Genomic DNA, 13,052 nt, shown 5'->3' with positions numbered 1-13,052 from the left:
ATGATCGTGCACCAGCACAGGTTGCCCAGAAAGATTGCGGAGTCTCCCTCGCTGGAGATACTCAAGAACCCTCTGCACACAACCCTGTGCCGCGTGTTTTGGGATGGCCCTGGGATAGCCGGAGGTGGGCCCCGCTGGCCCCGCTGCGGGGCCGTGTCTCAGGTGTGCGCTGCGGGCAGCGGCCGCCAGAGGGCGGTGTGGCGCTGCGGGAGAGGCGCCGGCGCTGCCCCGTCACGCTGCGGGCCTGGCCGCGCTCTGCTCCGTCCCGTCTTGGGGCCGGAATTCTCGGCCTTTGCGACTGCTTTGGGTCGTGCAGCTACAGGTTTCAAGTATTGCTTCCCTCGCGAGTTCTCAAGGATAAAGCCACACAGTTTGGAACCACGGTGATATTGGACCATAATAGCTGGTCTTTTGGGAAGAGTGTCTTGAGTTTGGGTTCACGGGTCCTCATTTGGATGGAGAGTGAAGCATGTGAGCGGGCTGCAACCCCTGCACCCCGTGGCAAAGTGTTGGTTGTGAAAGCGCAGAGGTTGTAATCGTCTTCCAAATGTACCCTGGTACTCCACCTGATATTTCACTTTCCTTCATAAGCAGAATAACCAAATGCATCTGTGCAAATTTCACATAGGCACCTAATTTCTCCAGATACACTCATCTGCTCTTAATTCCAGGAAGTCTTGTCCTCCTGGGCAGTAGCTGGGATTTGGTAAGCTCATCTTTTGCAGCCACTCCATCATGATGTTCTTTATCACTGGACCAGCCAATTAGTCTGCCTGCCTGCATGCCTGAGCTGTGAACATTTTACAAACTGATCCGGACTAGAAGTAATTCAGTGCAGCATAGGTGGTGCAAACCTGTAATCTTTATTAGCTACAGGACAGTGTTAGCCTGGGATTATTTCTGGTACACGACTTGCCTGCTTGACATCAAGGTCGTGTCTTTTCTGCAGTTGGTGGGTCATTTCTTGTGGCTGCACTGATGATTTATGTTTAGTAATTTAGGTTACAGTGATGGTAATGTGCTCCACGTGGCTTTGACCTCCAGCTCCCGGTCTAGGTAGAGGTGGGGAAGAGATGCCAATTGTCACTAACGGTGGAGAACTATTGCCAGCTCCATTTCAAGCCAAGGCAGCCAGGTTTCATATTTAACATGTCAGCCTATTTTGGTAGTCCTTCTGGTGAGGCTGGCAATAATCCCTCTGGATTTCAGCGCTTCCTGTAAAGGCCAGCATAGCACCTCGAGGAGGGGGAGCATTGTCTGTCCTTGCTTAAAGTGCAACCTAGAGTGCAAACTCCACAGGGCAGTGTGTCAAAATGGGGCAAGCCTTTCATGTCCTCTTGGGCTAATGAGGTTAGATTGAGGATACACAACATTTGAAAGGAAATTTGGGGAGAGCTAGGGATTTCAAACAGGTTTGCCTTTCTTTTTTAAGGTTACAGACAGAGTAGCATGACCCTGCTTGATTGCTCAGTTGACTGGTAGATTTGATGTGTGGAAATGGTTTAAAGGCTAGTCTCTGGCAGTGTACAGAGTTGTTTCCTTCCTATTGTCTGTTGAAAGAAATCAGACTTACTTCCACTGCCTTTTAAAGGGAAACCAAATTTGAAATACGTGATCTGGTAGCAGAATTTTTTTAAAAATCCATTTATATTTAGCAAGAAAACTTGTCTGTGCTTTTTATTACTATTATTAGTAGTATTCACATGGCCCTGTAGTTGCTATAGTTGTTCTCATTTTTTTTACAAGTAAACATTCCCCTCAGAAATTTATATCCGAACTTGTTTCCTGGTTTCCTTGTAATGCTTTAGAAACTCAGAGAACAAATTAATCTTTTCAGAGATTTCAGAATCCAGTTAGAGGACAAATTTAATATTTTTGTTTTTCTAGAAGGTTTAGTCTAAGGTGAAATTTAGTCCTGGAATGTCAATAAATCATGTCAGTAATTTTAACAAGAATATGCATTTCATTAATTTTCTTTGTTATATGTGGTTTCTTGATGTGTTCTTGCACGTCAGCTACAGCTGCAATTCTGGAAAAAGCAAACTATGTATTTTTTAATAGGCACTGTTCCATGGAGGGTGACTGGTAAGTTGGATGGACTTCTAGTGTTGTGTTAAAGGCAAAGTGAATAGGCACATTCATTAATGTTTTAGAATTTGCTTGCTCCCAGAACACGGAGATACCATTAATTATCATTTACAAGAAACCTTTGAAGTAATATTTGCTACCAGTAAAAGCAGATAAGAAAAAAGGATGTTTGTCTCAGCAGAGATGAACATTTAAGTTTACAATATTCTTTTCATAGGATGACACTATTACAACACTAGTTGTTTAAAAGGACATTTCTAAATCAACAGTTATTTTTTAATTTAAACACTGTAGCTCAGTGTAAGCCAAGAAGGTTCTGTCCCCCAAGACCTCTTCGGGGGGTACATCCAGCTCTGAAGGGCCATGATCTGGTGACCACGACTCACCTGGGGGCAGGGGGGGTTGTTTAAAGAGGATTGCATCACTGGCTGGCACAACAAACACCAAGGCAGCGAGCAAATAGTCATTCCTCAAATCACACATACGCCTCTGCCAGTAAGTGCCTTTTTAGCACAAAAATACTGTACAGAGGGGTTTCCTGGAACACCAACAGGTCCATGGTGTATTATTGCAGTTTCTAGCAGGTGGGTTGTGGTATCACTACCACGTTAACTCTGGAAACACCTTCTCATTAACCACATGAGTTGGAGGAGGCAGTATGAAGGAAAAAAGATAGGTTGTTCTGTTTTGAAGAGAAAGCTTTGATATCATTTTTAGAAGAAATTTAAGTCATAGTTCTGGTTCTTCATAAGGCTTTATTCAATCCTTATAAAGTGTCAGCCTGACTGTAATGGTTGCAATCATGAGAGTAAAACCACGTCTCATAACCAAGATGCTAATGGAGGTTAACTTCTGCTGCCAAAATGCTTTTCTGTATGTGTGTATGTTTGCCAGGATAGAACCCTCTGTATGCCATTCCAAATTTGGACCGTTTTTGCTGGTAAAAGTCTCCAGGCACAACCTCTGCAGTGCAGACAAGGCCCTTGCTTACCAGATGGACAGTCACACGATCCTTTCCCTGGGGCATCTGGTCATTTGGCACGTAGCCACCAACCTGCTGTGGTGTGACATGCACGTGTTGCTCATGGAGAATCCTGAGGGAGACACAACCACCCAACTCTCCTGGGGAAGCCAATGAAAAGTACTGGAGCTGGGAGGGTCAGAGGCTGAGTTTCAAAGGGGAAATCCCATCTGAAGGCAGAATAAGCCTGGGGGTTTCCCATGCTGGGCCTCTGCAGCTGGCTTGGGAGCTCCTGCACCAACCCTTGTCAACCAGTCTCCAACAGCCTCTGCACAGACACAACCAGGGCTTTTCATCAGGAGCTAAAGAGGTCTTAATGCCTGAAGGAGGACACCATAAGTTACTGCGGAACATGCTGATGGTTTCAAAACAGATTTAGCACAAATATCATATTTAATTAAGATTTGTGTGAGCTGATCCAGGATAATTTGAGTTTCTGGCTTGGGACTAGTGAGACCTGGTTTTAGTTCCACTGTATCACAAGCTGCTCATAAGCCATGGGCAAAGGTTCAAGATGACCATGTTCCTTCCATATATGTAAGATGAGGGTGGCTGAACTTCCCTTAGAGGTACATGGAGGGAAAACAGTATTAAAAGTTTGGAGATTCCCAGAATCAATGATAAAATCTTGGATAGCATCCATAAGTGGAAATAACTTGTTAATGATGTCAGTTTTGGCCTTAGAAAGATTTCTTTAACATTTGTAGGGAGAAGTTTGTGTTCTTTCAAATCTAATAGTGTTGGTGATGTCCTCATGCAGGAGATCGAATTCAGTGGAGTTTTAGCTCCTTGAGCCATGGCTGATTTTGGTCCAAACTGTTTAATAATTAAACCAGTCAGGTTAAATATTTTTCATATTTTGTGAATCTACATAGCTTACTAGAATTCTGACAACAGCACAAATACAGGAAAAGGCCTAAACCAAGCAATTTTAGCTGTTCTTGTCTTTGCTTCCCATAAAATCCCCCCTCCATCAAGTTAGTCTTTGAAACGGAAGCTCAGACCACAGTTTGCATCCCTTTCTGGGTTCAGATATCTGTATGAATGACTTCAGAAAAGTGTTCTGGTTCTCACTTGGCACACTTAATTTAATTCAGTACATTTTGGTCATTTATAATTCCTGAGGAAATCACAGGATATAAACATACTGAAATGTTAAAACTCTGCTAATATGAGAGCAGTGATATGCAACCTCTTTTAAAACATTAGAAAGCATGTTTGAGTATTCCACTATGATTTCAAGTAACTTCATGCTGTATTCTCTTAAAAGATTATTAAAAATATTTAAATAATATTTGAAAGATGTACGTTTTGTATTAAAAAAGGAAACCAGCAAATTAATATGTAAAATTGAATTATTTTAGTTCATTTACAATACCACAAGGATATATTAATAGAATAATGTTGGCTTATGCTTACAGTATTCATCTGATCTTTAATAAATCAGCACGTTGGTTTTATTCAAAATTATTATTCAAAAAAGTATATTAAAATATACTTTTTTTTCTTTTATATAAAAAGACCCAAAGATTTGCATACCTATCAGGCACCATCGAACTATTTAGAAAAATGCAGCAATCTGTATGTTGTGAGTTGTCTTCACATTTAATACAATATTTCTGAAACATTCACATTTTCAGCACAGAAAAAAAAAGGAGCCATCACAGCGTGACATCTAATGACTTTTTTTCCTTTGGCTATTCAAATTTCCAGCTGTTTTAAAATACTTGTGATTTTTGAGACAGTGGTAACCTTGTGTAATCTGAGCAGGAGGTACTTTTAAGGATCTGAACATGTATTTGATGCCAGCATCAACAGAGGTCTCTGGGACATACAGATAAGAGTTGTCCAGAGGAATTGCTCAACAGATGTATTCAGGCACAGAGTGAAGAGAAAGGTTGAATATTAACAGAGAAACTCTGATTGCTCGGAAGGGTTGATCCTATCACTGTGAAGCTGGAAATTAGTGCTGCTGCCTATATATAAAGGGACAGAGGAGATCTCTTCCTGTCAGAGCTGATGGTGAGAGAAGATCACAGAGCTGCTCCCGCAAGCCAGCACCATGAAACTGCTCCTGGTGTTCCTGCTCTGTGTTTCCTCTGTTCAGTCCCAGGACGCTGTTGACTATGATGAAGAGGTTGTAACACTGATCTTGATTAATAATTAGTCATTAATAATTAATTTAATTTAATTGCATGCATGGCTTACTCAGCTCATGTGAGTTAGCTAAATGAGAAGTTGTGGGAAAAGATATTCCAGTGCATGTTCTTTTTCTGCCTGAATTGTTCAAAAAATTAACTTTTTATAGGTAAGTCCACAATGGTTATTTTCTGAGTTTGGAGATATTTTCTTCCTATTTCTTTTTCTGTAGGGAATTAAGAATGTTTGATGGTAAGATTAGTTATTTAGATGAATTTATTTAAGGATACTAATTTAGCAATGTTGACATATGATATTACAGACAATATAGGAGTAGAAATGTGTAATTAATCATGTCCTGTCTCAAAGACAGTAAAAACTTTTCTGCAGAGTCAGTAGATATTAAAAAAAAACCAAAGCCAAACGAACTACAAGTTCAAACAGCTTAACATTGGAAATTAAGAGATAATAATTGCTAAACAAAAGGAAAAGCAATGAGAATCAATATAAAATAATGGTTTAATCTCTATTTATTTTTATTTAAATAAAATATTTTACTGGGAAACACAATTTAGAATTTTGGTACACTTTTTTATAGTTTGAAAATTTCTGTAAAAATTAAATAGGTCTGGATAATCAGACTTTCTGACAATCTAAGCACTTGTGTCTGCACATTGACTACAGATAACACTAACGTATTAAATCATTTTCAGCAATTCTGTGTTTTGCACGCTGCTTTTTTTTTGGAACTACTTGAAGCCTCTGATGCTGGGTCCTTACAAGTGTTTGTTATTTGTAGCTGAGTGGGATTGGAAATGGCTGTAGGTTTTGATTCAGTAGCTCAACTATTAATTCGAAGGGTTTTGTTTGAAAAAGTGCTTAGGGACCAGGCCTGTTTTCCTTGCCCAGCCTCTTAGATTTTGCTGTTTCTGGCAGATATGGGGAATGTATACATCAAAAAGAGCTCTAAAAATCTACTCTGAGAGATATTACTAAATGCTTTTCCTAATTTCACCAGTTAACAGCTGGTATGTGGCCTGAGACCTGATGATGTATTTGATTATGGCCTGATTTTCTGAGACCTTACAAATACTTCTGTAGCCCAATAAAACCTGGGACACTGAAAATGTGCTGCTGAATACGCTTCTTAGCCCCAAGGATGTCTATTTTTTTTTTTTTTGTAGCCTACCACTTCAAGTTTCATGGTGCTTAGTGGCTCTGAACTATGTAAGATTTGTTCCTTGGTCAAAATCGGCTATTGAAATATTGGTTTACTTTGGTTTGAAGACTTTTTAGTTTATCTACATCTAGGTATGGAGAGTGTGATTAGTCTTACAAGGGAGGGGATAGCAATGACTTTTACATAATGTCAGTATAGTATTTCCATTATGGCTTTTTTGCATTCCATTCCATTCCATTCCATTCCATTCCATTCCATTCCATTCCATTCCATGGTTTTCCTTGCTGTTTAAAACACTAAAGAGCGCTGAATGGGTGCCTCCACCGTGTGCACCCCATTTTGCAATAGCAGTCCCAGGTTCAGAGAGTTTTGTCTCCCCTTGGCTATGCAGGATGAGAACCCTGTGGTTAATGCTCGCAGCCACCGACCCGTGGACAAAAGGCGCGAAATGGCGCCCACACGCCGACCTGTGGCACCTCCCATCAGCGCGCCCGGGTACCAGCCCCGGCCCCCGAAGCGGGGCAAGACAGGGGACAAGAAAGAACGGATCGTCTATCCTGATGCTGGAGGCTGCACGCACGCGCTGGAGGAGCTGGTAGGTGTCTGGCTGTTGAGACAGCTGGTGACATACTGTCCTTTTCTTCCAGTACACCCAACACAAGGGTTTTCCTTGCCAAATAAAGGATGGTTGTTCATTTAAAGCAGTCCAGCTTTTCTTCTTGTTGCTTGGGTTTGCTAGGACTGCATTCAGAAAGGTAATGTGTCCGAGTCCGTGGGATTAGTGGCAGAGTCGGCCTGCAGCAAAGATGGGGAGATGAGAGTTGAACCGTAAACCAGGAAAGGAGGTATCTGTGGGTTAGCCTGTGCGTTCCGCCTGGCTTTGCACAGGTCACTATTGAGGACAGGAAAAACCTCTGCAGAAGTGCTGGATTCCAATTCAGATAATCTTAAGGAACCCTAGGGACCAAAAAAATCCCAACCACCCATGTCTTTCTTAAAATTAGTTTCCAAATGTAATTGTAGTCTACTCTCAGTCGCTGCTGCAGCTCTTATGGGAGAGTGTACAAGCATGCTGACATCCAGCACACCCTTGCTGCCTTGCAGCAGTCTATCACACTGTCCCTGCCATGATCTCTGCTGGAAAATGCAAGCTGTAATAGTGCTGAGAGGCATCTTAGTGCATGAGCGCAAGCTTGAGTGTGGAAGTTGCCAACAAATGAAATATGTTAAAGCTTAATGAATACATGGTTTTGGGAGAGCCCCCTGCTGCCTGAGAATTTGGGTTCTCACAGGATGTCAGAATTTCCCATCTCTTTTTAAAACTGTCCCTGATGGTGCAGCACTTGTAGAAGCAACGGTCCTCAACTTCTTGAGGTGATAATTTTTAAATGAATCATATGGTGATCTCATGAGATATACATGCAGCAGTGTGAAGAGAATGTGGATGATTCTGTTCAGACTGAGGAAAGAGGGTAGGTATAAACATGCACAGGCACCAGGTAGTCCCTGACAGGCTTTAATCATAGTTCAAGTTGCTTAACACAGTGAATATTTAACAGTGCAGAAAAATGAAAATCAGATAGGGGACCAAAAAAGTGTGAAGAGAAATGGCTTTTCCCAAAAGCTTAATTCAAAAAAGTTCCTGAGGGACTCAGGTTCCTTCCCAACCTTCAGAGTACAGCTTCTTTGTAGAAATGAAATGTCTTGATTGCTTATCTAGATGCTTAAATATCTGTTCTCACATTACAAACCCTTCCCTGTGTTCAAAGGTATGGTCGTTCACTGATGGGACTAGAACTTCTTTACTTTTATTCACAGCCCTTTTTGCTTCTTTTAAGGGAGTGCTGTGTCCAACTGGATGTGAGCTGAGAACGACACTGTTAAAACAGGAAAAAACTGTGAAAGCAGTTGTTCATGATCTAAAAGATAAAGTGAAAACACTGTCGGAGAGCTCCTCAACCTTCCATGAATATGTGATTGTTCTAGAAGATAAATTGGTAAAAAGGCAAAAACAAAGAAAAGGTTTGCTATTTCTATGAATTACTAGTGTAAATGGTATTGAAGTTTTATTGGCATTCCTACAGTTACTTTTTAGTGGGACTTCTTAAAAAAAAATTTAAATACCGTGGAATATCTATCAAAGCAGGTTCCATAACTGTGTCTTCTTAAATCTTAAAAAAATCCTTTGAGAGAGGCAAAGGAATGGATCTCATACTAGGGCAAGATTCGTATGAGGGCTCTAAGTCACCATCATTCATGTGTTCCCCTTACCTGTTTCCCTAAGTCCATCCAATGCATTTATGACCAGCCTCTGGATTGGCACCATGGCTCCCCAGAAAGAAGGGAATTACTGCTCTTTGCAGAGTATAGCACCAGTGATAAATCTATTAGCTAGCAAAGAAACAGCAGTACACATGTACCACTTCCCTGAGAGCATCTGCATAGTTTTTGCACCCTGTAGAAAAGTAAGCAAAAGAAATGCCCTTCCCTCCTTCCCTCCTTCCCTCCTTCCCTCCTTCCCTCCTTCCCTCCTTCCCTCCTTCCCTCCTTCCCTCCTTCCCTCCTTCCCTCCTTCCCTCCTTCCCTCCTTCCCTCCTTCCCTCCTTCCCTCCTTCCCTCCTTCCCTCCTTCCCTCCCTGATAGTACTTACAAATTGATCTCCGTGACTAGAAAACATGTTGAAAACTAATCTGCTTTTCATCTCTTTGCTTTTCTAGACAATGATGATTTAGTTTCTCAGTACAACACGGAAGTGGAATTGCAGTATAATTATATAAAGGATAATCTGGACAATAACATCCCATCCAGCCTCAGGGTCCTTCGTGCAGTTGTGGATTCTTTACATAAAAAGATACAAAAACTGGAAAATGCCATTGCAACCCAGGTGGACTACTGCCGTTCTCCATGTGTTGTTTCCTGTAATATTCCTGTGGTTTCAGGCAAAGGTACTCATTCAACTATAATGACATCTCTTCTCCCATTTATATCACTGTGCAAACTGATGGATGCATCATTCAATTGGTATGAATGTGAAGCCTGTACAATTGATTAGGGTATCAGGACAGATGGAAAGTGATCCTAGATAAAAAACTTTTCTGGATCACTATACTGGTCAGACCAAAGATCCTGTCATCCAGTATCAGTCTTGTAAGTGGCCAGTAGCATTTTAAAGAAACGTGCTTCAGGGTCTCTGTAAGGTGGAGATGGCACATTTCTGACTATCATAGCTGCACTCTTGATCTTTTTCAGTCAAGAAAGGTTCTTCTTTCAGAAGCTTGTCTAATTCAAGAAGTCATTGTAAGGCATACAGTCTTGCATCACTTAGTTTGAAGTTTCAGAAATTCCTGTTTGGAAAAGCTGAACAGTGCAGTATTCTTTCTTCCCTGATTCTTTCACTTGATGCATTACAGAAATTAAAATGAAAGTAAAATACTGTCTATGTATTTAAAACTGTTCCCAGGTAACAGCAAACCAAAGGATAAGAAGACTGTTGAAGAAATTCACAGATCTTTCAGTAATAGTCTCTGTTTTATTCTTGCAGAATGTGAGGATATCATCAGAAAGGGAGGTGAGACATCTGAAATGTACCTCATCCAGCCAGATCCTTTCATGAAGCCATACAGAGTATACTGTGACATGGAAACAGATAATGGAGGTTAGTGTGAAATAACTATGTTCTTACAATACTATCAATGCTACCAAAAAATAACATTAGTAATTTGTATTTTATACAAAGAAATATGAAATTATGATTTTATAATTATTTGATAATTAAATCTGATTGACTCATTCAGGAAAGTCTTATTGAGGTCATCTGCTGATGCAGAATAGGATACTTCTGTAATGAAACAAAATAAATTGTGTAGGTACCTTACTATGACCAACATGGATGATGTATAGGTGGGCAGACAAGGACAGCCTGGCTCATTTCTTACCCTGCAACAATGCACTAGACAAAAGACCAGGGCCGTCCTTCAAGTTCTGCTTTTTCCATCTTTCCTTATGACCAAGGTACTACTTAAGCATGAGCAAAAGTGGCAAAGCTGAGCTCAAAAGCAGTGAAAGACTTTCTGCAAGGAAGCCATATGCTCCTCTGGTCCTGAGGTGAAGTAAAAGGGCTGTATCTTAATGTTTAATGCTCCTTTTCTACTGGTAATTTAATCTTAATACTCTTGCTCCTGCAGGCTGGACTTTGATTCAGAACCGCCAGGACGGCAGTGTTAATTTCGGAAGAAGATGGGATCAATATAGAAAAGGATTTGGAAATGTTGCAAAGAGTGGAGGGAAGAACTACTGTGATACACCAGGTAAAACACCAAGCATGAAATGCAAAAAGCTATTCTTACTGAAAATATTTTCTTCTATTGTTTGAAGCTCTTAGATTTTTTTTTTAAGTTACCTAATCCACTTCAGCAGACCTATAGGCAAATAATAAAGCTGCCTTGAAGTATATTGCGAAGTCTGTTTCACAGAGCTCTCACTTGTTGTTTCTCAGGTGAATATTGGCTTGGAAATGACAGAATCAGCCAGCTTACCAAAATAGGGCCCACTGAGGTTTTAATTGAAATGGAGGACTGGAACGGCGATAAAGTATCAGCTCATTATGGAGGTTTCACCATACAGAATGAAGGGAACAAGTACCAACTTTCAGTTAGTAACTACAAAGGAACTGCAGGCAACGCGCTGATGGAAGGAGCTTCCCAACTGCATGGAGAAAACAGGACAATGACAATTCACAATGGCATGTACTTCAGTACATATGACAGAGACAATGATGGATGGTATGTACTTGCACTAGACATTTAAAATAAAAATAGAGCTGAAGATAGAATATTTCTGTAATTTGCCATTAGTTTTCACAGCATTTTGTATTATGTCAAAATATGTTATATCCCTGCAAATTGCCAGCTAGATGTCTATGCAGTTCTCTTGGCACAGCCAAGGAGAGGTGAAACTATAAATTAGGTCAGTGACACTCGACAACTAAGTAAGAAGCAAGCATGCTGAACTTTATTGATTCCATGAATGAATTACCACAGACAAAGCAGCAAATCTGGATGCAATATATTCATAGTCAGAGACTGACAGCAGCAGTGCTGAGGACACTAAGTAGGAGTACTGGTACTCACTCCAGAAACGTATAATGAGTCCTGAAGAAGGAGGCAGGTAGCACGTCCATTTAAAAAACAATGTTCTGCCTACTCAGAAGACAGGAGCTCCGTTGTAAAGTACATAATAGAGCACTGTATCTCTAAACTGTGCTTAATACCTGATTACATATTCATGAATAAAGGAATTGTTTAGGTTGGGGAAGACTTTCTATCTTTAAATTTCATTGATATTGTAATTATCATTATAAACTGCAAATAACTGTAGTTACCAATCAGTAAACTAAAATGACATTCCCAAAGAGGTGCAACTAAAATTTGACTTCTTTTCCTTAGCTGCTTTACCTTCTGAATGCACTGTGTAGCACACACTTGTGATGGTCCATTTTTATAGAAAGTTCAGAGAGGACTTAAAATGTTTATTATGGTTTGAAAATTGCAGTACATGGCAGGTATATGTACTCTGTTGATCTGTTTGCCTATATTACAGATGTCCCTCTCAACACCTTTTTTTCCCTTCATCAGGTTAACTTCAGATCCAAGAAAACAGTGCTCCAAAGAAGATGGTGGTGGATGGTGGTACAACCGCTGCCACTCAGCCAACCCCAATGGCAGATACTACTGGGGAGGGACCTACAGCTGGGACATGGCAAAACATGGGACAGATGATGGTGTTGTGTGGATGAACTGGAAAGGGTCGTGGTATTCAATGAAGAAGATGAGCATGAAAATCCGGCCATACTTTCCACAATAACCATTACCAAAATGTACCAAATCAGGGATTTTCTTTTAGTATTTGTACATGGTTATCTTTTTAGTATGGTACTAAGACTTATCTTTACATATGAGAACCAAATATGTATGTACAACCATATTGTGACCTAAAGTGAAAAGCTGTGTCAAATGAAAGTCAAAATCTGTCTGATCAAAATAACTCATGAGTGTATTTTTTCCATTTTTCATTTGTGCACAAGACAGAATTAACTAGTATAGAATAACATTGATAAAATAAAAACAATTTGTTTCACTCTTTTACAAAGGTCTTTTGTATCTTTTTTAAAGAGGGAGAGGATTATTTTTAAGTGTTTTCTAAAAATTAATAAAGTCTTAAAACTAAAGTATTCTTCATATTATTCCTAAGTATTTATGCATAATCTGGGGAGAAGCAAATGCATTCCACTAAATAAGAGACAGTTATTTTCTTTTATATTGTAAAACTAACAGTAACTACTTGTGTAACAAGTTCAGAAGGAATAAAGGTTAAGAGAGTATTGAACAAATGAGTAGGTCAATGGTCCCTTAGCTCAAATCCTATTCTGGGTAAAATATGCCCTTTTCTGGGACCTGGTTCACATATGTGCTTTCATACATAAGTGTTTTTCACACAATCCCTATCATGGAACTAGAGTAATTAATGTCTCCAGTCATAGAGTAGGTGGAGGTTAAGTATTTCATCAAACCTAGTGGTCTGTGCTCCCTTGAACAGAAAAAGACAGGACTTTCCAACCCTGGCAGA

At 40.1% G+C, this 13,052-nt stretch overlaps 1 protein-coding gene across 1 annotated transcript; it reads left to right on the top strand.

Annotated features, from left to right (window-relative positions):
- The first annotated feature begins 5,115 nt into the window (after positions 1–5,115).
- FGB (fibrinogen beta chain) lies at positions 5,116–12,571 on the top strand. The gene is made up of 8 exons (XM_010411824.3): positions 5,116–5,246; positions 6,820–7,023; positions 8,267–8,450; positions 9,146–9,373; positions 9,970–10,083; positions 10,613–10,735; positions 10,924–11,209; positions 12,062–12,571. Exons 1-8 carry the CDS (start codon positions 5,172–5,174, stop codon positions 12,288–12,290), a joined length of 1,443 nt encoding a protein of 480 aa, XP_010410126.1. The 5' UTR covers positions 5,116–5,171; the 3' UTR covers positions 12,291–12,571.
- Positions 12,572–13,052: the final 481 nt, after the last annotated feature.

This window comes from Corvus cornix, chromosome 4 (assembly GCF_000738735.6).
Source record: "Corvus cornix cornix isolate S_Up_H32 chromosome 4, ASM73873v5, whole genome shotgun sequence".
Lineage (NCBI taxonomy): Eukaryota > Metazoa > Chordata > Aves > Passeriformes > Corvidae > Corvus > Corvus cornix.
Note: the sequence above shows the minus strand (reverse complement) of the source record. Positions and strands in the feature narration are given on the sequence as shown.